Here is a 21,484-nt window from a genome sequence, read left to right as displayed (position 1 = left end):
ATAGACTGCGGAGAGGTTGCCAGCGGCCTAGGCAGCACTCTGTACTTTATTTTATTTACCAGCACATCTAATATAAAATATTGCTCCCTTTAAGCAGAATATACCTGATTTTTACCAACACCCGTACCCATTATAGTAACCCATACAGGCCATTCATCTATAGCAGGGGTGTCCAAACTTTGCTCTCCAGAGGTTTTGGAACTACATTTCCGATGATGCTCAGCCAGAATTTTATCTAGCTGAGCATCATGGGAAATGTAGTTCCAAAACCTCTGGAGAGCAAAGTTTGGACACCCCTGATCTATAGAGTCTAGTTTAACAACTATGCTGCCTAAATTTAAATAAAAAATAAATAAAATACCCCCCACCCACCTATACACAATGAGATCTGTAATTATGCTAAGAGTGTTTTTCGCGGTTTCTCTCGTAAATAATCATATAATAACCTATATATTACTTATGAGCAGTCCTATAAACTCTCCTTCATTCCCAGTTAATAACCCTTCCTGTCATGTGCTGAAACTCCCATGGGATATCTAATTGTTGTTAATCATATGTTCACTGACAAGCACAGAATATAACGTTTAATTGTAACATATTGCATTTATAGGACTCATAACATTTTGTGAAAAAGAATAAGTATCCATACCACTACTACTAAGGTGGTTAATTCCATAATACTCAGTTTCCTATATAACATTAGTAAAATGTTCAAATTTCTCTTCCCACATTATACGTGGTTTATGTATGATGACCCTGGTTCTAGTGTGGGTATCTATTCTTCTAAATGGTTACATTTGCTTTACTTTATTGAAAACTGAGGCTCAACATGCCTATGTTTAAGTAATCAGAAATGTAACCGATGATTGTGCTTTTCTAGTACTATGTTTAGTACCACAACTCTCGTCTTATGCTTATATGCCAGTTATGATACTAATTGTTTGTTATAATAAGCGTTAATCCGCACCAATACTTTCTAAACTGGAAATACAATAAAAAATGTAAAAAAAAAAATACAATGCAAAAACACTTAGCATTAAATTTCACTAGTAGATTTTTTCTAACAAATTTCAGTTAGTTGTATTTTAATTTCCACTGCATCATGTGGCAGCCATTAGCCAATCACAAAATGCATATATGTATCTTATGTGAATCTTGCACATGCCCAGTAGGAGCTGGTGCCTTAGAAATGGTGCGAATAAAAAGATTGTGCACATTTAGATGTGTAATATGAGAAAGGGGGGTGGGATAAGCGCTCTATATGGGAGCTCACCAGATACGAATGTCTGTGGTAATTTGTTCTGTTAGTTTAAAAAGAATAAAGCCAAGTGATATATAAAAGGTTTTAATAAAAAATATGTATTATTCATATGTGGATTTCGTAGTAATGAATACCATAATATACACTATACACAGATGGTTAAAAATACATATAAGATGCCGGCATCAATTGAGTTAAAATATAGCTGAGAATTAAGCTATATACATTCAATGTAACTATTTAAAAAACAATAAATGCAATATTGTAGCATAAGTATCTAAAACATAAATATAGCTTTGATTAGGCAGAGATGTAAATAAAGGCAATATATCGATCAGCCAAAAAACAGTATAGTAACAAAGAGCTAATAATGTCAAACCGCTCTTGTATCAGGAGCAAATATCGAGTGAGTCCAATCTGTTAGCCGTTAGTAGCAGTTATGAAAAAACGAGCCGTGAGCTGTGTGCATCACGTGACCTGACTAGTCAGAGTCCTCCAATCCTGTGAGCCAGAGGTAGATACAAATTTGAAACAAGAAAGTCTCAATAAAAAATAGACACTTTATATCCCTAGTAATACTTGCAAGTGTCCGACGAGTTTTTCGAAAAGTCAGTGATGACAAATCTTCAACTGTTTGAAACAGCTCAATGTCGATCCGTCTTTCTCCTCCCCAATGTATATAAAATTTCTTCTTTAGAAGTAGGCTCCGGCCTGTGCAATATCCGCTGTGTATTGTAGATGATTTTTCTATGCAGCAGAGAGTTATTGCTATAATGCAGATATAATGCAATCGATGGGCACACAGGAATTACTCATACATCTACCTCAAAAGCTTTCAAAGAGGTAGAAATGAACCTGTTTTTTGTGCCGTGAGAAGGAAAGGTTATAGAACAGCACTGAGAGAAAGTCACACACAGGGATTAATCATATATCTCTCTCTATTTTTATCATAGAGGTCGAAATGAACCTGTGACTAGTAACAAATGAAAATCAGTGTAAAATAGTATGTAATAAAAGTAAGCAAATCTACGCGTTTCGGCAGTGTTAGCTGCCTTTATCAAGACCTTTATCAAGGTCTTGATAAAGGCAGCTAACACTGCCGAAACGCGTAGATTTGCTTACTTTTATTACATACTATTTTACACTGATTGTCATTTGTTACTAGTCACAGGTTCATTTCGACCTCTATGATAAAAATAGAGAGAGATATATGATTAATCCCTGTGTGTGACTTTCTCTCAGTGCTGTTCTATAACCTTTCCTTCTCACGGCACAAAAAACAGGTTCATTTCTACCTCTTTGAAAGCTTTTGAGGTAGATGTATGAGTAATTCCTGTGTGCCCATCGATTGCATTATATCTGCATTATAGCAATAACTCTCTGCTGCATAGAAAAATCATCTACAATACACAGCGGATATTGCACAGGCCGGAGCCTACTTCTAAAGAAGAAATTTTATATACATTGGGGAGGAGAAAGACGGATCGACATTGAGCTGTTTCAAACAGTTGAAGATTTGTCATCACTGACTTTTCGAAAAACTCGTCGGACACTTGCAAGTATTACTAGGGATATAAAGTGTCTATTTTTTATTGAGACTTTCTTGTTTCAAATTTGTATCTACCTCTGGCTCACAGGATTGGAGGACTCTGACTAGTCAGGTCACGTGATGCACACAGCTCACGGCTCGTTTTTTCATAACTGCTACTAACGGCTAACAGATTGGACTCACTCGATATTTGCTCCTGATACAAGAGCGGTTTGACATTATTAGCTCTTTGTTACTATACTGTTTTTTGGCTGATCGATATATTGCCTTTATTTACATCTCTGCCTAATCAAAGCTATATTTATGTTTTAGATACTTATGCTACAATATTGCATTTATTGTTTTTTAAATAGTTACATTGAATGTATATAGCTTAATTCTCAGCTATATTTTAACTCAATTGATGCTGGCATCTTATATGTATTTTTAACCATCTGTGTATAGTGTATATTATGGTATTCATTACTACGAAATCCACATATGAATAATACATATTTTTTATTAAAACCTTTTATATATCACTTGGCTTTATTCTTTTTAAACTAACAGAACAAATTACCACAGACATTCGTATCTGGTGAGCTCCCATATAGAGCGCTTATCCCACCCCCCTTTCTCATATTACACATCTATAGTCAGTATATGGAGATTTACTAGACTATTTAAGGGATTTAAGCTTACACCATTGTTTAGCACTCACACCACAACTCTTTTCTTTCAGCACATTTAGATGTGCATTGGAAAGTTGTTTAAAATTGTGTGCTCTATCTGAATCATGAAAGTTTAATTTTGACTTTAGTGGTCCTTTGTGTTTATCTAAACTAAACATTGTAATTTTAACCTTATTCACTAATCCTGTTTATTTGGAAAAACATAATTTATGCTTACCTGATAAATTTATTTCTCTTGTAGTGTGTTCAGTCCACGGGTCATCCATTACTTATGGGATATATTCTCCTTCCCAACAGGAAGTTGCAAGAGGATCACCCAAGCAGAGCTGCTATATAGCTCCTCCCCTCACATGTCATATCCAGTCATTCGACCGAAACAAGACGAGAAAGGAGAAACTATAGGGTGCAGTGGTGACTGGAGCTTTAATTAAAATTTAGAACCTGCCTCAAAAAGACAGGGCGGGCCGTGGACTGAACACACTACAAGAGAAATAAATTTATCAGGTAAGCATAAATTATGTTTTCTCTTGTAGTGTGTTCAGTCCACGGGTCATCCATTACTTATGGGATACCAATACCAAAGCTAAAGTACACGGATGATGGGAGGGACAAGGCAGGAACATTAAACAGAAGGAACCACTGCCTGTAGAACCTTTCTCCCAAAAACAGCCTCCGAAGAAGCAAAAGTGTCAAATTTGTAAAATTTTGAAAAGGTATGAAGTGAAGACCAAGTTGCAGCCTTGCAAATCTGTTCAACAGAGGCCTCATTCTTAAAGGCCCAGGTGGAAGCCACAGCTCTAGTGGAATGAGCTGTAATTCTTTCAGGAGGCTGCTGTCCAGCAGTCTCATAGGCTAAACCTATTATGCTACGAAGCCAAAAAGAGAGAGAGGTGGCCGAAGCCCTTTGACTTCTCCTCTGTCCAGAATAAACGACAAACAGAGAAGAAGTTTGCCGAAAATCTTTAGTTGCCTGTAAGTAGAACTTCAGGGCACGGACTACGTCCAGATTATGCAAAAGACGTTCCTTCTTCGAAGAAGGATTAGGACATAATGATGGAACAACAATCTCTTGATTGATATTCCTGTCAGAAACAACCTTAGGTAAAAACCCAGGTTTAGTACGCAGAACTACCTTGTCTGAATGAAAAATTAGATAAGGAGAATCGCAATGTAAGGCAGATAACTCAGAGACTCTTCGAGCCGAGGAAATAGCCATCAAAAACAGAACTTTCCAAGATAAAAGCTTGATATCAATGGAATGAAGGGGTTCAAACGGAACACCCTGAAGAACTTTAAGAACCAAGTTTAAGCTCCACGGAGGAGCAACAGTTTTAAACACAGGCTTAATCCTAGCCAAAGCCTGACAAAAGGCCTGGACGTCTGGATTCTCTGCCAGACGTTTGTGTAAAAGAATAGACAGAGCAGAAATCTGTCCTTTTAATGAACTAGCGGATAAACCCTTTTCTAAACCCTCTTGTAGAAAAGCCAATATCCTAGGAATCCTAACCTTACTCCATGAGTAACTCTTGGATTCACACCAATATAAAAATTTACGCCATATCTTATGGTAAATTTTTCTGGTAACAGGTTTCCGAGCCTGTATTAATGTATCAATAACCGACTCCGAAAAACCACGCTTTGATAGAATCAAGCGTTCAATCTCCATGCAGTCAGCCTCAGAGAAATTAGGCTTGGATGGTTGAAAGGACCCTGAATTAGATTCATCTGTATCAGACATGTTTAAACAGACTAGCAATGAAGGCTAGCAAGCTTGGAAAAAATCTTTCAATAAGTTTACAAGCAATAGAAAAAAACGCTTCAGCGCTTTTAAAAACACAAAAAAACTGTCACAGTTGAAATAACAATGAACTAATCAGTTATAGCCAACAAATTTAACAGTAAATGTATGAATTTAGCAGAGGATTGCACCCACTAGCAAACGGATGATTAACCCCTCAATACCCAAAAAAACGGATAATCAATTTCAGATTTAACGCTTTTAACACAGTCAAACACACTGTCACAGGTCTGCTGTGACTGATTACCTCCCTCAAAAATGAATTTTGAAGACCCCTGAGCTCTTTGGAGACGTCCTGGATCAAGGAGGAAGAAGCAGGAAGACTGTGCTAGAATTTTAACTGTGCAACAAGGCGCTAAAAAAAGGCCCCTCCCACTCATATTACAACAGTGGGAGACCTGTTACAATGGTTTCTATGCAGAAATAAACGTTAGCCATATGGAAAAAAATCATGCCCAAAAAGATTTATCACCAAAGTACCTCACAAAACGAATAACATGCCAGTAAACGTTTTAAAAACAACTTTTCCAGTGTTATGCAAAGTTATCAGTAAACCTGCTACCAGTCGCTTCTACTGCAGTTAAGGCTCATACATTTATTTCAGTATTAACAGTATTTTCTCAGTCAAATTCTAGTCCCTAGAAAATAACTCAACTGCGCATACATTTATCAGCCTGATACCAGTCGCTACTACTGCATTAAAGGATGTACTTACATCAGATGGGTAACAGCAGTGTTTTCTTAGTCAATTCCATTCCTAGAAAATATTATACTGCACATACCTCATTTGCGGGGGACCCTGCATGCTATTCCCTTTTCTGAAGTTACCCCACTCCTCAGAATGTGCGAGAAAAGCCAGTGGATCTTAGTTACGTCTGCTAAGATCATAGAAAACACAGGCAGATTTTCTTCTTCTAAATACTGCCTGAGAGAAAAACAGAATTTATGTTTACCTGATAAATTACTTTCTCCAACGGTGTGTCCGGTCCACGGCGTCATCCTTACTTGTGGGATATTCTCTTCCCCAACAGGAAATGGCAAAGAGCCCAGCAAAGCTGGTCACATGATCCCTCCTAGGCTCCGCCTACCCCAGTCATTCGACCGACGTTAAGGAGGAATATTTGCATAGGAGAAACCATATGATACCGTGGTGACTGTAGTTAAAGAAAATAAATTATCAGACCTGATTAAAAAACCAAGGCGGGCCGTGGACCGGACACACCGTTGGAGAAAGTAATTTATCAGGTAAACATAAATTCTGTTTTCTCCAACATAGGTGTGTCCGGTCCACGGCGTCATCCTTACTTGTGGGAACCAATACCAAAGCTTTAGGACACGGATGATGGGAGGGAGCAAATCAGGTCACCTAGATGGAAGGCACCACGGCTTGCAAAACCTTTCTCCCAAAAATAGCCTCAGAAGAAGCAAAAGTATCAAACTTGTAAAATTTGGTAAAAGTGTGCAGTGAAGACCAAGTCGCTGCCCTACATATCTGATCAACAGAAGCCTCGTTCTTGAAGGCCCATGTGGAAGCCACAGCCCTAGTGGAATGAGCTGTGATTCTTTCGGGAGGCTGCCGTCCGGCAGTCTCGTAAGCCAATCTGATGATGCTTTTAATCCAAAAAGAGAGAGAGGTAGAAGTTGCTTTTTGACCTCTCCTTTTACCGGAATAAACAACAAACAAGGAAGATGTTTGTCTAAAATCCTTTGTAGCATCTAAATAGAATTTTAGAGCGCGAACAACATCCAAATTGTGCAACAAACGTTCCTTCTTCGAAACTGGTTTCGGACACAGAGAAGGTACGATAATCTCCTGGTTAATGTTTTTGTTAGAAACAACTTTTGGAAGAAAACCAGGTTTAGTACGTAAAACCACCTTATCTGCATGGAACACCAGATAAGGAGGAGAACACTGCAGAGCAGATAATTCTGAAACTCTTCTAGCAGAAGAAATTGCAACCAAAAACAAAACTTTCCAAGATAATAACTTAATATCAACGGAATGTAAGGGTTCAAACGGAACCCCCTGAAGAACTGAAAGAACTAAGTTGGGACTCCAAGGAGGAGTCAAAGGTTTGTAAACAGGCTTGATTCTAACCAGAGCCTGAACAAAGGCTTGAACATCTGGCACAGCTGCCAGCTTTTTGTGAAGTAACACAGACAAGGCAGAAATCTGTCCCTTCAGGGAACTTGCAGATAATCCTTTTTCCAATCCTTCTTGAAGGAAGGATAGAATCTTAGGAATCTTAACCTTGTCCCAAGGGAATCCTTTAGATTCACACCAACAGATATATTTTTTCCAAATTTTGTGGTAAATCTTTCTAGTTACAGGCTTTCTGGCCTGAACAAGAGTATCGATAACAGAATCTGAGAACCCTCGCTTCGATAAGATCAAGCGTTCAATCTCCAAGCAGTCAGCTGGAGTGAGACCAGATTCGGATGTTCGAACGGACCTTGAACAAGAAGGTCTCGTCTCAAAGGTAGCTTCCATGGTGGAGCCGATGACATATTCACCAGATCTGCATACCAAGTCCTGCGTGGCCACGCAGGAGCTATCAAGATCACCGACGCCCTTTCCTGATTGATCCTGGCTACCAGCCTGGGGATGAGAGGAAACGGCGGGAATACATAAGCTAGTTTGAAGGTCCAAGGTGCTACTAGTGCATCCACTAGAGCCGCCTTGGGATCCCTGGATCTGGACCCGTAGCAAGGAACTTTGAAGTTCTGACGAGAGGCCATCAGATCCATGTCTGGAATGCCCCACAGTTGAGTGACTTGGGCAAAGATTTCCGGATGGAGTTCCCACTCCCCCGGATGCAATGTCTGACGACTCAGAAAATCCGCTTCCCAATTTTCCACTCCTGGGATGTGGATAGCAGACAGGTGGCAGGAGTGAGACTCCGCCCATAGAATGATTTTGGTCACTTCTTCCATCGCCAGGGAACTCCTTGTTCCCCCCTGATGGTTGATGTACGCAACAGTTGTCATGTTGTCTGATTGAAACCGTATGAACTTGGCCCTCGCTAGCTGAGGCCAAGCCTTGAGAGCATTGAATATCGCTCTCAGTTCCAGAATATTTATCGGTAGAAGAGATTCTTCCCGAGACCAAAGACCCTGAGCTTTCAGGGATCCCCAGACCGCGCCCCAGCCCATCAGACTGGCGTCGGTCGTGACAATGACCCACTCTGGTCTGCGGAAGGTCATCCCTTGTGACAGGTTGTCCAGGGACAGCCACCAACGGAGTGAGTCTCTGGTCCTCTGATTTACTTGTATCCTCGGAGACAAGTTTGTATAGTCCCCATTCCACTGACTGAGCATGCACAGTTGTAATGGTCTTAGATGAATGCGCGCAAAAGGAACTATGTCCATTGCCGCTACCATCAAACCTATCACTTCCATGCACTGCGCTATGGAAGGAAGAGGAACGGAATGAAGTATCCGACAAGAGTCTAGAAGTTTTGTTTTTCTGGCCTCTGTCAGAAAAATCCTCATTTCTAAGGAGTCTATTATTGTCCCCAAGAAGGGAACCCTTGTTGACGGAGATAGAGAACTCTTTTCCACGTTCACTTTCCATCCGTGAGATCTGAGAAAGGCCAGGACGATGTCCGTGTGAGCCTTTGCTTGAGGAAGGGACGACGCTTGAATCAGAATGTCGTCCAAGTAAGGTACTACAGCAATGCCCCTTGGTCTTAGCACAGCTAGAAGGGACCCTAGTACCTTTGTGAAAATCCTTGGAGCAGTGGCTAATCCGAAAGGAAGCGCCACGAACTGGTAATGCTTGTCCAGGAATGCGAACCTTAGGAACCGATGATGTTCCTTGTGGATAGGAATATGTAGATATGCATCCTTTAAATCCACCGTGGTCATGAATTGACCTTCCTGGATGGAAGGAAGAATTGTTCGAATGGTTTCCATTTTGAACGATGGAACCTTGAGAAACTTGTTTAAGATCTTGAGATCTAAGATTGGTCTGAACGTTCCCTCTTTTTTGGGAACTATGAACAGATTGGAGTAGAACCCCATCCCTTGTTCTCCTAATGGAACAGGATGAATCACTCCCATTTTTAACAGGTCTTCTACACAACGTAAGAATGCTTGTCTTTTTATGTGGTCTGAAGACAACTGAGACCTGTGGAACCTCCCCCTTGGGGGAAGCCCCTTGAATTCCAGAAGATAACCTTGGGAGACTATTTCTAGCGCCCAAGGATCCAGAACATCTCTTGCCCAAGCCTGAGCGAAGAGAGAGAGTCTGCCCCCCACCAGATCCGGTCCTGGATCGGGGGCCAACATTTCATGCTGTCTTGGTAGCAGTGGCAGGTTTCTTGGCCTGCTTTCCCTTGTTCCAGCCTTGCATTGGTCTCCAAGCTGGCTTGGCTTGAGAAGTATTACCCTCTTGCTTAGAGGACGTAGCACTTTGGGCTGGTCCGTTTCTACGAAAGGGACGAAAATTAGGTTTATTTTTGGCCTTGAAAGGCCGATCCTGAGGAAGGGCGTGGCCCTTACCCCCAGTGATATCAGAGATAATCTCTTTCAAGTCAGGGCCAAACAGCGTTTTCCCCCTTGAAAGGAATGTTAAGTAGCTTGTTCTTGGAAGACGCATCAGCTGACCAAGATTTCAACCAAAGCGCTCTGCGCGCCACAATAGCAAACCCAGAATTCTTAGCCGCTAACCTAGCCAATTGCAAAGTGGCGTCTAGGGTGAAAGAATTAGCCAATTTGAGAGCATTGATTCTGTCCATGATCTCCTCATAAGGAGGAGAATCACTATCGACCGCCTTTACCAGCTCATCGAACCAGAAACACGCGGCTGTAGCGACAGGGACAATGCATGAAATTGGTTGTAGAAGGTAACCCTGCTGAACAAACATCTTTTTAAGTAAACCTTCTAATTTTTTATCCATAGGATCTTTGAAAGCACAACTATCTTCTATGGGTATAGTGGTGCGTTTGTTTAAAGTGGAAACCGCTCCCTCGACCTTGGGGACTGTCTGCCATAAGTCCTTTCTGGGGTCGACCATAGGAAACAATTTTTTAAATATGGGGGGAGGGACGAAAGGAATACCGGGCCTTTCCCATTCTTTATTTACAATGTCCGCCACCCGCTTGGGTATAGGAAAAGCTTCTGGGAGCCCCGGGACCTCTAGGAACTTGTCCATTTTACATAGTTTCTCTGGGATGACCAACTTGTCACAATCATCCAGAGTGGATAATACCTCCTTAAGCAGAATGCGGAGATGTTCCAACTTAAATTTAAACGTAATCACATCAGGTTCAGCTTGTTGAGAAATGTTCCCTGAATCAGTAATTTCTCCCTCAGACAAAACCTCCCTGGCCCCATCAGACTGGTTTAGGGGCCCTTCAGAACCATTATTATCAGCGTCGTCATGCTCTACAGTATCTAAAACAGAGCAGTCGCGCTTACGCTGATAAGTGTGCATTTTGGCTAAAATGTTTTTGACAGAATTATCCATTACAGCCGTTAATTGTTGCATAGTAAGGAGTATTGGCGCGCTAGATGTACTAGGGGCCTCCTGAGTGGGCAAGACTCGTGTAGACGAAGGAGGGAATGATGCAGTACCATGCTTACTCCCCTCACTTGAGGAATCATCTTGGGCATCATTGTCATTGTCACATAAATCACATTTATTTAAATGAGAAGGAACTCTGGCTTCCCCACATTCCGAACACAGTCTATCTGGTAGTTCAGACATGTTAAACAGGCATAAACTTGATAACAAAGTACAAAAAACGTTTTAAAATAAAACCGTTACTGTCACTTTAAATTTTAAACTGAACACACTTTATTACTGCAATTGCGAAAAAATATGAAGGAATTGTTCAAAATTCACCAAAATTTCACCACAGTGTCTTAAAGCCTTAAAAGTATTGCACACCAAATTTGGAAGCTTTAACCCTTAAAATAACGGAACCGGAGCCGTTTTTAACTTTAACCCCTTTACAGTCCCTGGTATCTGCTTTGCTGAGACCCAACCAAGCCAAAAGGGGAATACGATACCAAATGACGCCTTCAGAAAGTCTTTTCTATGTATCAGAGCTCCTCACACATGCGACTGCATGTCATGCCTCTCAAAAACAAGTGCGCAACACCGGCGCGAAAATGAGGCTCTGCCTATGATTTGGGAAAGCCCCTAAGAATAAGGTGTCTAAAACAGTGCCTGCCGATATAATCTTATCAAAATACCCAGATTAAATGATTCCTCAAGGCTAAATATGTGTTAATAATGAATCGATTTAGCCCAGAAAAAGTCTACAGTCTTAATAAGCCCTTGTGAAGCCCTTATTTACTATCTTAATAAACATGGCTTACCGGATCCCATAGGGAAAATGACAGCTTCCAGCATTACATCGTCTTGTTAGAATGTGTCATACCTCAAGCAGCAAGAGACTGCTCACTGTTCCCCCAACTGAAGTTAATTCCTCTCAACAGTCCTGTGTGGAACAGCCATGGATTTTAGTAACGGTTGCTAAAATCATTTTCCTCATACAAACAGAAATCTTCATCTCTTTTCTGTTTCTGAGTAAATAGTACATACCAGCACTATTTTAAAATAACAAACTCTTGATTGAATAATAAAAACTACAGTTAAACACTAAAAAACTCTAAGCCATCTCCGTGGAGATGTTGCCTGTACAACGGCAAAGAGAATGACTGGGGTAGGCGGAGCCTAGGAGGGATCATGTGACCAGCTTTGCTGGGCTCTTTGCCATTTCCTGTTGGGGAAGAGAATATCCCACAAGTAAGGATGACGCCGTGGACCGGACACACCTATGTTGGAGAAAAAACAGCACACTCCGGTGCCATTTTAAAATAATAAACTTTTGATTTTAGAATAATTAAGTAAAAAACTCCTATCTCCTCTCACAACCTCCTTTGTTGAGACTTGCAAGAGAATGACTGGATATGACATGTGAGGGGAGGAGCTATATAGCAGCTCTGCTTGGGTGATCCTCTTGCAACTTCCTGTTGGGAAGGAGAATATATCCCATAAGTAATGGATGACCCGTGGACTGAACACACTTAACAAGAGAAATTATAGTTTTTTAATTTGAGTTGTCTTCATCACTGTCCCCCTCAAAAACACATGCACCAAAGAGTAAAATAAGTAAGAAAAAGTTGAACCGACATTCCTTCAAAATTTAAATGCACATAGATGATTTACATCTTTGAATAGAAACATATTGGCTGTATACATGTAATTGACAAAAAGGTTTCTAATAAAATACATCACGCATAGCTAAATATTCTAAGTGCAAGAGCATTTTAAATACTGCAGCTGCTCACAATGCCAGTAGGGCTTGTAGCATGGCAGAAATTAACAAATTGAGTAACTACCAGATGGTACAAGCACCTTAGGCTCTCTGAGAAAGTGTTATGTTTAAAATGCTGGTGCACGGTGCATACTTAAAGGGACATTATACACTCATTTTTTCTTTGCATAAATGTTTTGTAGATGATCTATTTATATATCCCATAAAGTTTTTTTTTTAAATAAATGTATAGTTTTGCTTATTTTTAAATAACATTGCTCTGATTTTCAGACTCCTAACCAAGCCCCAAAGTTTTATGTGAATACCGTCAGCTACCATCTCCAGTTTGCTCCTGTTTGTGTAAAGGGTCTTTTCATTTGCAAAAGAAGAGGGAGGGGGGAGTGTCTTATTTGCCACTTGCAGTGGGCTTTCCAGCTACCTTTTCAACAGAGCCAAACTGACAGCTTCTAAGTAAGTTTTTAAACAGTTTTATACTGGATTTTTATATCAGTATCTGTGCATCTTATTCTTTATAGTAGTGTCTATTACATGCAGTTATATGAAAATGAGTGTATACTGTCCCTTTAAATACACTTTTGAAAAAGCTATAACTTTTATTAGAAACATTTTTGTTAATACATGTATATTACAAAAATGCTTCTATTCAAGAGAAAAATGAATCCATGTGGATTCCAATTGTGGCTGAAATGTCTCTTTAATACAGTTAATGCAACCCCAAGAAAGTTAAGCAAACGGTTGAGAGGAAAAATAAAAATTGATAACAGTTCTACCATTTTGTGGTGATCAAAACAAATACCTCAAAACAACAATGTGTTATATGGAATATTTTATCATCCTTTAAAAATGATCTCCTATTAAATGCACAGGGCATTTGCTAAGTCTTCAAAAATGAAATGTACAGAAGAAAGGGAAATGCAAGAAAGCTAGTTGCACTTTAATCTTCTAATACTTTTCTGAATGCTACAAGTAGCAGGTGCTGAAGAGCTAACCAGGATTATTATTTTTTTGCAGTTGTGCTATAAACTAACATATTACGTAAGTATGATATTTTAATACAAATAACACAGATTGCTGCAATTGTTTTTCAAAAGCCAAACTCCACCCACTTATATGGAGTAGTGAATTTTTCAGTTCAAATGTAACCATCTCTGCTTATTCAATTCAGGAGCAGATATAAGGCAGTGTTAGGCTTGTGAATTATATTGCATCTACTATGCATAAACAAACTTTTTATTACAATCAAGTTTTTTTACTGTCCCTTTAAATCTCTTGGCAAGAATTTCCTGCTACTGGTATTTTAAAAAACAAAGCCAGAGTGGTACAAGTGGTACTTCTTAACCTTTATCACTTAGATATAACATTTGGTACTGAAGTTTTGGCAAAACAGTTTTAATAAATCCTTTACAAGTAAAAAATATCTTAAAGGGGCACTGTACCCAAACATTTTCTTTTGTGATTCAAATAGAGCATGCAATTTTAAGCAACTTTCTAATTTACTTATATTATCAATTTTTCTTCGTTCTCTTGCTATCTTTATATGAAAAAGAAGGCATCTAAGCTTTTTTCTTGGTTCAGACCTCTGGACAGCAGTTTTTGATTGGTGGATGAATTTATCCACCAATCAGCAAGGACAACCTAGGTTGTTCACCAAAAATGGGCCGGCATCTAAACTTACATTCTTGCATTTCAAATAAAGATACCAAGAGACTAAAGATAATAGGAGTAAATTAGAAAGTAGCTTAAAATTGAATGCTCTATCTGAATCACGAAAGAACATTTTTTAGGTACAGTGTCCCTTTAAGTGAACAGTCTCTAAAAGGGAACAAAAAACTTAAAAATTTGAGAACAACATTACTGGAAATGTACAGCAAGAATGGAACATACCACTGAAAAGGTAAAACTGATATCATGACAAGGAAGACATTTTAAAAAGCACTTCAGAAATTAAGTGACATTAAATGTTTAGTATGAAAACCACAAAAAGGAAAGCGGTTGGAGAGTCTTGATTACTGATCGTTTGCATTTTAGCAATATCATTAGGATACAATACTTGCTGTATGCAAATGAACAGCGCAACCCTGTAAAGCAAGAGGACATGCAATGGAAAAAAGATGTATTCTAACAGAAATAAGTCTCAAAATCAAATTTTATTAGTAGAGATAACATCCAACAATAATTTTAAATAAAACGAAAACTGTCACGTCAGTGATGTAGTTTATGAGCACTGATAAATAATGTTTAGTGCTATAAAGAAATTAGATGCGATCAATTTAGATCATCATTCAGACAAATTTTGGAAAATGTAGGAATATTTGCAAGAAAAAATATTAAAACCCAGGGAAATTATATATGTACAAATTCCCAAATCAGAAATCCAAATTTATTCTGAAGTCCAGACTTTTAAAAATATTTTTTTTTTAAATAAAATTATCAAAAAATAATTTTTCCATGCATGTAAACTACAATCTTCTATGCCTGTGTATGTTTTTTGTGTCTTAAAATACAGATAATAGTCTATATTTATTTAACACAACAAACAATGCCTTATTACAGTACTGTACTATGCTTCTTTTTCTATGTATACAAAGGTATTACAAATTATATAAAACTACCTTTAGGTTGCATGTATAAGATGTATTAGGATTATGCAAATACTGCCTAAATGACATAGGATATTGTTGTTTACAGTTGGTCCCATCCCCTCTCCAAACTGTCCAATTTTAAAAGGTGCAAATATTCCAAAATCCAAACCTTATCCAGTCCCAAGCAGTTTGGAGATTTTATATATATATATATATATATATATATATATATATATATATATATATATATATATATATATATATATATATATATATATATATACACACACACACATATATATATATATACACACACACATATATATACATACACACACATACATACATACACCATACACACACATTTTATGTGAAGCGCATTTGAGCATGCGCAAAGCGTGTCAGATCCTGTGCACATGCCTTGTATCCTGTAGCGCCTTACCTGTTTGCTTGAATAAACCACGTTGGTATCCTGTTCCTGTGAGTCCTTGCTTTTCTATTTCTTTTATATATATATATATATATATATATATATATATACATACATATATATATATATATACATATATATATATATACATATATATATATATATATATATATATATATATATATATATATATATATATATATATATACATACATACATACATACATACACACACACACATATACATGCATATATATATACACATACATACATATACACACACACACACATATATATATATATATATATATATATATATATATATATATATACATATATATATATACACACACACACATACACTATATTTTAAAATATTGCATCACCGCAAATTTAAGTCTATAAAAAGAAAATTATAACAAAATATAACTTTCATTTGTTCTATTGATCCAAACATTCCTTAGACTTGTATGTCAGGTTTGTCATTTTTTATATGAGAATTACAAGTGGATTTTGCATCATGAATTTAAAATAAACCCATTGCAAGTAATCCTAATGAAATACAGGGTTACCAACAAAAGAAACTTGTGCGAATAGAAGTCAATGGAAGGAGCAATGTAGATGGCTGATACCTGGTGTGGTCTGGTCTTTTCCTGTCATGTAAAAAAATGGGCAGGATTAAAACATACTGGAAAGGAGGTGAATGAATGAAAAAAGCACACAGAAAAAAAGAGAGGCTGCAGCATAATGTAAAAAAATCAGAAATTAAATTGCAGTTAAGAGAATAAAAAAAAAAATCTTTTCTGTCCTATGTCCATTTAAATTCTTTCATACATTTGTGCTGATCTTTTTAATCAGGTCTGTGCATAAAATATTGATGGTACATAACAGTGTTACTCTATCCATAAAGATGGTATGGATGATAATCCATCTATAGTCCTGCATCTTTGAGTAATGTTTCATTAAAATAGTATTAAAATAATGAAATTAAAAGGCATCAAAAATTATTTGTACCTGTTCCAGGTTTTAAAAGCATTGCTGGCTCGTTTAAAGAGGTAGCCTTCCATAACAATACCATTGGCAGCATCAACATTAAATTCAAGTTTGGAGTCGTCGCTGGTAAAATCCTAAAAGTGAAGCAAAAGCAATAATGTCAGAAAGGTGCACAACATGCCATTATACATTAAAGGGACACTGAACCCAAATTTTTTCTTTTGTGATTGTGATAGAGCATGCAATTTTAAGCAACTTTCTAATTTACTCCTATTATCAATTTTTCTTCGTTCTCTTGTATTGGTTCAGGACTCTGGACATCACTTTTTATTGGTGGCTGAATTTATCCATCAATCAGCAAGGACAACCCAGGTTGTTCACCAAAAATGGGCCGGCATCTAAACTTACATTCTTGCATTTCAAATAAAGATACCCAGAGAATGAAGAAAATTTGATAATAGCAGTAAATTAGAAAGTTGCTTAAAATGTCATGCTCTGAATCACAAAACTACAAAAAAAAACTTTACATCATTATTATTATCAGTTATTTGTAGAGCGCCAACAGATTCTGCAGCGCTATTAACATAGGCGATATACAACAAGGTAGTAATTATAGGGATCAAATAGGTAGAGGGCCCTGCCTAGAGTCGCACTGTTGTAGTCAGCTCTTGTGAAGGTGATCTGAAAGCAGTTGGACTCTATCATATAATAGAGTGCTGCTTCTTATATGCATAACAAACATAAATCATGCTTACCAGATAATTTCCTTTCCTTCTGTACAAGGAGAGTCCACAGCTGCATTCCTTACTTGTGGAAAATACTGAACCTGGCCACTAGGAGGAGGCAAAAGAGACACCAGCCAAAGGTTTAAATACCTCCCCCACTTCCTTCATCCCCTAGTCATTCTACCGAGGAAACAAGGAACAGTAGGAGAAATATCAGGGTGAAAACGGCACCAGAAGAACACATTAAAAATTTTGGGCTGCCCATCGGAAAACACAGGCGGGAGCTGTACAGAAGGAAAGGAAATTATCTGGTAAGCATAATTTATGTTTTCCTTCTTAATACAGGGAGTCCACAGCTGCATTCCTTACTTGTGGGAAATTATACCCAAGCTCTAGAGGACACTGAATGCTAACGGGAGGGCAAAAGAGAGGCGGTTCCCATCTGAAGGCACCACAGCCTGCAAAAACCGTTCTCCCAAAGGCTGCTTCAATAGAAGCAAAAAATTCAATAGAAATTTAGGAAAAAGAATGTAAGGAGGACCAAGTAGCCACCCTATCAATCTGATCCACAAGCCTCATCTTAGAGACCCAATAGGACATCACTGCACCCATAGAATGAGCCATAATGCTCTGAAGAGGCTTGTGTCCAACTGTATCATAAGCCAAGCGGATGACACTCCTCAACTAAAGATAACAAACAGAGAACATCTGTCTATCCCTATGCAGCCTGAAGATCTTTGTGTTTACCACCTCAAATGGAAGTTTATTCCATGAATCCACCACCCTTTCTGTAAAAAAAATGCTTCCTCAAATTTCTCCTGAATCTACTACCCTCTAACTTTAGATTGTGACCCCTTGTTTTGGCATTTATTTTTTTGTGAAAAATGCTTTCAGCTTCTATTTTATTAAGTCCCTTCATATATTTGAAGGTTTCTATCATGTCACCTCTTTCCCTTCTATCCTCTAAACTATACATATTTAGATCATAGAGTCTTTCTTTGTACGTTTTATATTTTAGACCATGTACCATTTTAGTAGCCCTCCTTTGGACAGCTTCTAGTTTATTTATATCTTTCTGAAGATATTGTCTCCAGAACTGTACTCAGTATTCCATATTTGGTCTAACTAATGATCTGTAAAGTGCCATAAGAACCTTGCTATTTCTGCTACTAAAACCTCTTCCAATGCAACCAAGCATTTGACTGGCCTTGCTGGCTGCACTGCGGCATTGTGTACTAAATTTTAAATCATCTGAAATAATAATTCCCAAATCCCTTTCTTCTTTAATTACAGTCAGTAATGTACCATTGAGACTATAATTGGCCTTTGGGTTTTTGGATCCTATATGCATAATTTTGCTCTTGGTAATATTAAATTTCAGATCCCATTTATTTGACCAGTCCTCTAGTTTATTAATATCACAGTTCATTTGATCAACCCCTCCTGGAACATTTACCCTGTTACAAATTTTTGTATCATCAGCAAACAAGCAAACCTTCCCCTTAAGCCCACTTCCAATATCACTTATGAACATGTTAAACAAAACAGGTCCAAGAACTGACCCTTGGGGAACACCACTAGTAACTGATGCCTCATATGAATGTACTCCATTAATTGAAACCCTCTGTCGTCTATCTTTAAGCCAGCATTCTACCCACTTAACAATCTTAGCATCTATTCCAATGCAATACATTTTGTGTTACCTTAAAGTGCCCGGTTTTTAATAATCCTATTAAAAACAAGGACACTTTAATTCATCAAAATTAACATTTCACTTGTTTTCTTCAAATACTTACCTTTCAATCTTCCCAGCCTCTCCAGCGATTCCCCCGGTCGTTGGAAGCCACTTCATACGTCAGAAATGACGGATCGGTCATCCTCCAATCACGGCTTTCCCCCCCCCCCCCCCCCGGGGAATCATGGCCTGAGGCAATGCCGTGATTGTCGGATTCGTCATTTTGGGCTTGCGAGGGGTGGAGGAAGCGCTGCAGCGGCAGTCAGGATTAAAAGGTAAGTATTTGAAGAAAACAAATGAAATATTAATTTTGATGAATTAAAGTGCCCTTGTTTTTAATAGGATTATTAAAAACCGGGCACAGATTAATCTAAATTGACATTCACTTTAACAAATTATTATCATACTTTGTATATTTCTGTTTATATATACAAATTACATTGCACCTTGAATTTGCTGCATTGCAAAGCAAAACTGATACTTTCAGAATGTGGGAGGGACAGAGCAGTTCCCTGGGCTGAACAGGGGAGTTCCCAGGGAATGTCTAAAGCTCTCTCACCAGTCTTGTGAAATTTTCTAAGCATTTAAAACAAGCTGGTCTCACTGATTTGTCTCTCCAGATGAAGTTTGCTCAGAATTCACAATAGACTTATTTTAACGAACAGAAAAGTAAAACAGATTAAATGTAATTTGGAATTGATGCAAACAGAGACTTTATATCCGCCCCAGGGGTTTTCCAGTTACCTTCTCTCTCCCATGTGAAATTTTGCTTTCTAAGCAGGCATCTCTCTGGGAATTCTAGGTTCCTCCCCTTTTCTTAAAAAATTCAGTGAGTTCTGCCGTTATGAATTCAGCACTATATTCTCTCTCCAAAATAGAGAATGTTTGATTATCTGGCCCATAGAAAGTAATTACGCTCTCTGGGAAACTGAAGCTGACCGTTTTTCAGTTTTAATTTAAAGGGACAGTCTACACCAGAATTTTTATTGTTTAAAAAGATAGATAATCCCTTATTACCCATTCCCCAAGTAAAACAGATTAAATGTAATTTGGAATTGATGCAAACAGAGACTTTATATCCGCCCCAGGGGTTTTCCAGTTACCTTCTCTCTCCCATGTGAAATTTTGCTTTCTAAGCAGGCATCTCTCTGGGAATTCTAGGTTCCTCCCCTTTTCTTAAAAAATTCAGTGAGTTCTGCCGTTATGAATTCAGCACTATATTCTCTCTCCAAAATAGAGAATGTTTGATTATCTGGCCCATAGAAAGTAATTACGCTCTCTGGGAAACTGAAGCTGACCGTTTTTCAGTTTTAATTTAAAGGGACAGTCTACACCAGAATTTTTATTGTTTAAAAAGATAGATAATCCCTTATTACCCATTCCCCAGTTTTACATAACCAACAGTTTTATTATATCTGTGATAACCTTGTATCTAAGTCTCTGCAGACTGTCCGCTTATCTCAGTGCTTTTGACAGACATGCAGTTTAGCCAATAAGTGCAGACTCCTAAATAACTCCTCGGGAGTGAGCACAATGTTATCTATATGACACACATTAACTAGTACTGTCTAACTGTGAAAAACTTTCAAAATACTCTCAGCTAAGATGCGGATTTCAACGGTTTAGCAATTTTTAGTCTACCTATGTTTAGCTTTTGAAAAATACCACCAAGGGAACAAAGCAAATTTAATGATAAAAGTCGATTGGAAAGTTTTTTTTAAAAGGTCATGCCCTATCTAAATCATGAAAGTTTAATTTTGAGTAGACTGTCCCTTTAAATAAAAGACATGGAGAAAGAAGAGGCGGAGCCTGGAGCCGTGCAGAGATGGAGGTCTGATCCTTTAGCTCTGTGGGACATCGCCATGAAAAGCTGATTAAACTGTTAATTGGAGGCTGCAGACTTGGCCAAATGAACCTTTGGTTATAGCAGAGGCACAGGACAGCCCGGCACACAAGTTTGAACGGCGGGGACAAAGGAGAAACTACCAAACAGACGCGGCACTAATATGTAACGGCCGCCATATTAACCACGCGGCACTACACCACGCTGCTACCAGTGACCGGAACGTGCCCTGAAAGCCTATTCTGACATGAGGAGCTGAAAAGAGGGACGAGGAGAGGATCGGAGAGTAACAGGCTTCAGGTACTATAAACTGAGGTAGTAAGCTCTCACTAAAGATTGCGGACACTTTTCTAACTTTGCACAAATATGATTTACGCTAGAGAGGCAGCTCAGTGAACAGAAAGGCCGCACTGACTATCAAACAAACACAGTGATACAACATACGCAAGTAATGACTACCACATATTCAAGATGAACAGAGGGAAAAACTTTATTTTCATATTCTGGGACTCCAGGTCTATAATATATTAGCTCAGCGCCATGCTGTAGTGAAGAGTAATACACAATATATAATGTGGCTGCATGATATAAAGATCCGGTTCTGAGG

At 38.3% G+C, this 21,484-nt stretch overlaps 1 protein-coding gene across 3 annotated transcripts in view; it reads right to left on the bottom strand.

Moving 5' to 3' along the window:
- Nucleotides 1–21,484, bottom strand: part of ACAP2 (ArfGAP with coiled-coil, ankyrin repeat and PH domains 2) — a 379,535-nt gene that overhangs the window by 154,570 nt on the left and 203,481 nt on the right. For 2 of the 3 annotated variants that reach the window (XM_053710199.1, XM_053710202.1), the window contains 2 exons: nucleotides 16,596–16,708; nucleotides 16,214–16,234 (listed from right to left, as the gene is read on the bottom strand). In XM_053710199.1, coding sequence (XP_053566174.1) covers nucleotides 16,214–16,234; nucleotides 16,596–16,708 — 134 coding nt within the window. The remainder of the gene's footprint in view (nucleotides 1–16,213; nucleotides 16,235–16,595; nucleotides 16,709–21,484) is intronic. The other variant, XM_053710201.1, reaches the window with a different exon arrangement.

This window comes from Bombina bombina, chromosome 4, assembly GCF_027579735.1.
Source record: "Bombina bombina isolate aBomBom1 chromosome 4, aBomBom1.pri, whole genome shotgun sequence".
In the NCBI taxonomy this organism is placed as follows: Eukaryota; Metazoa; Chordata; class Amphibia; order Anura; family Bombinatoridae; genus Bombina; species Bombina bombina.
This window is presented reverse-complemented; position numbering and strand designations above follow the sequence as displayed.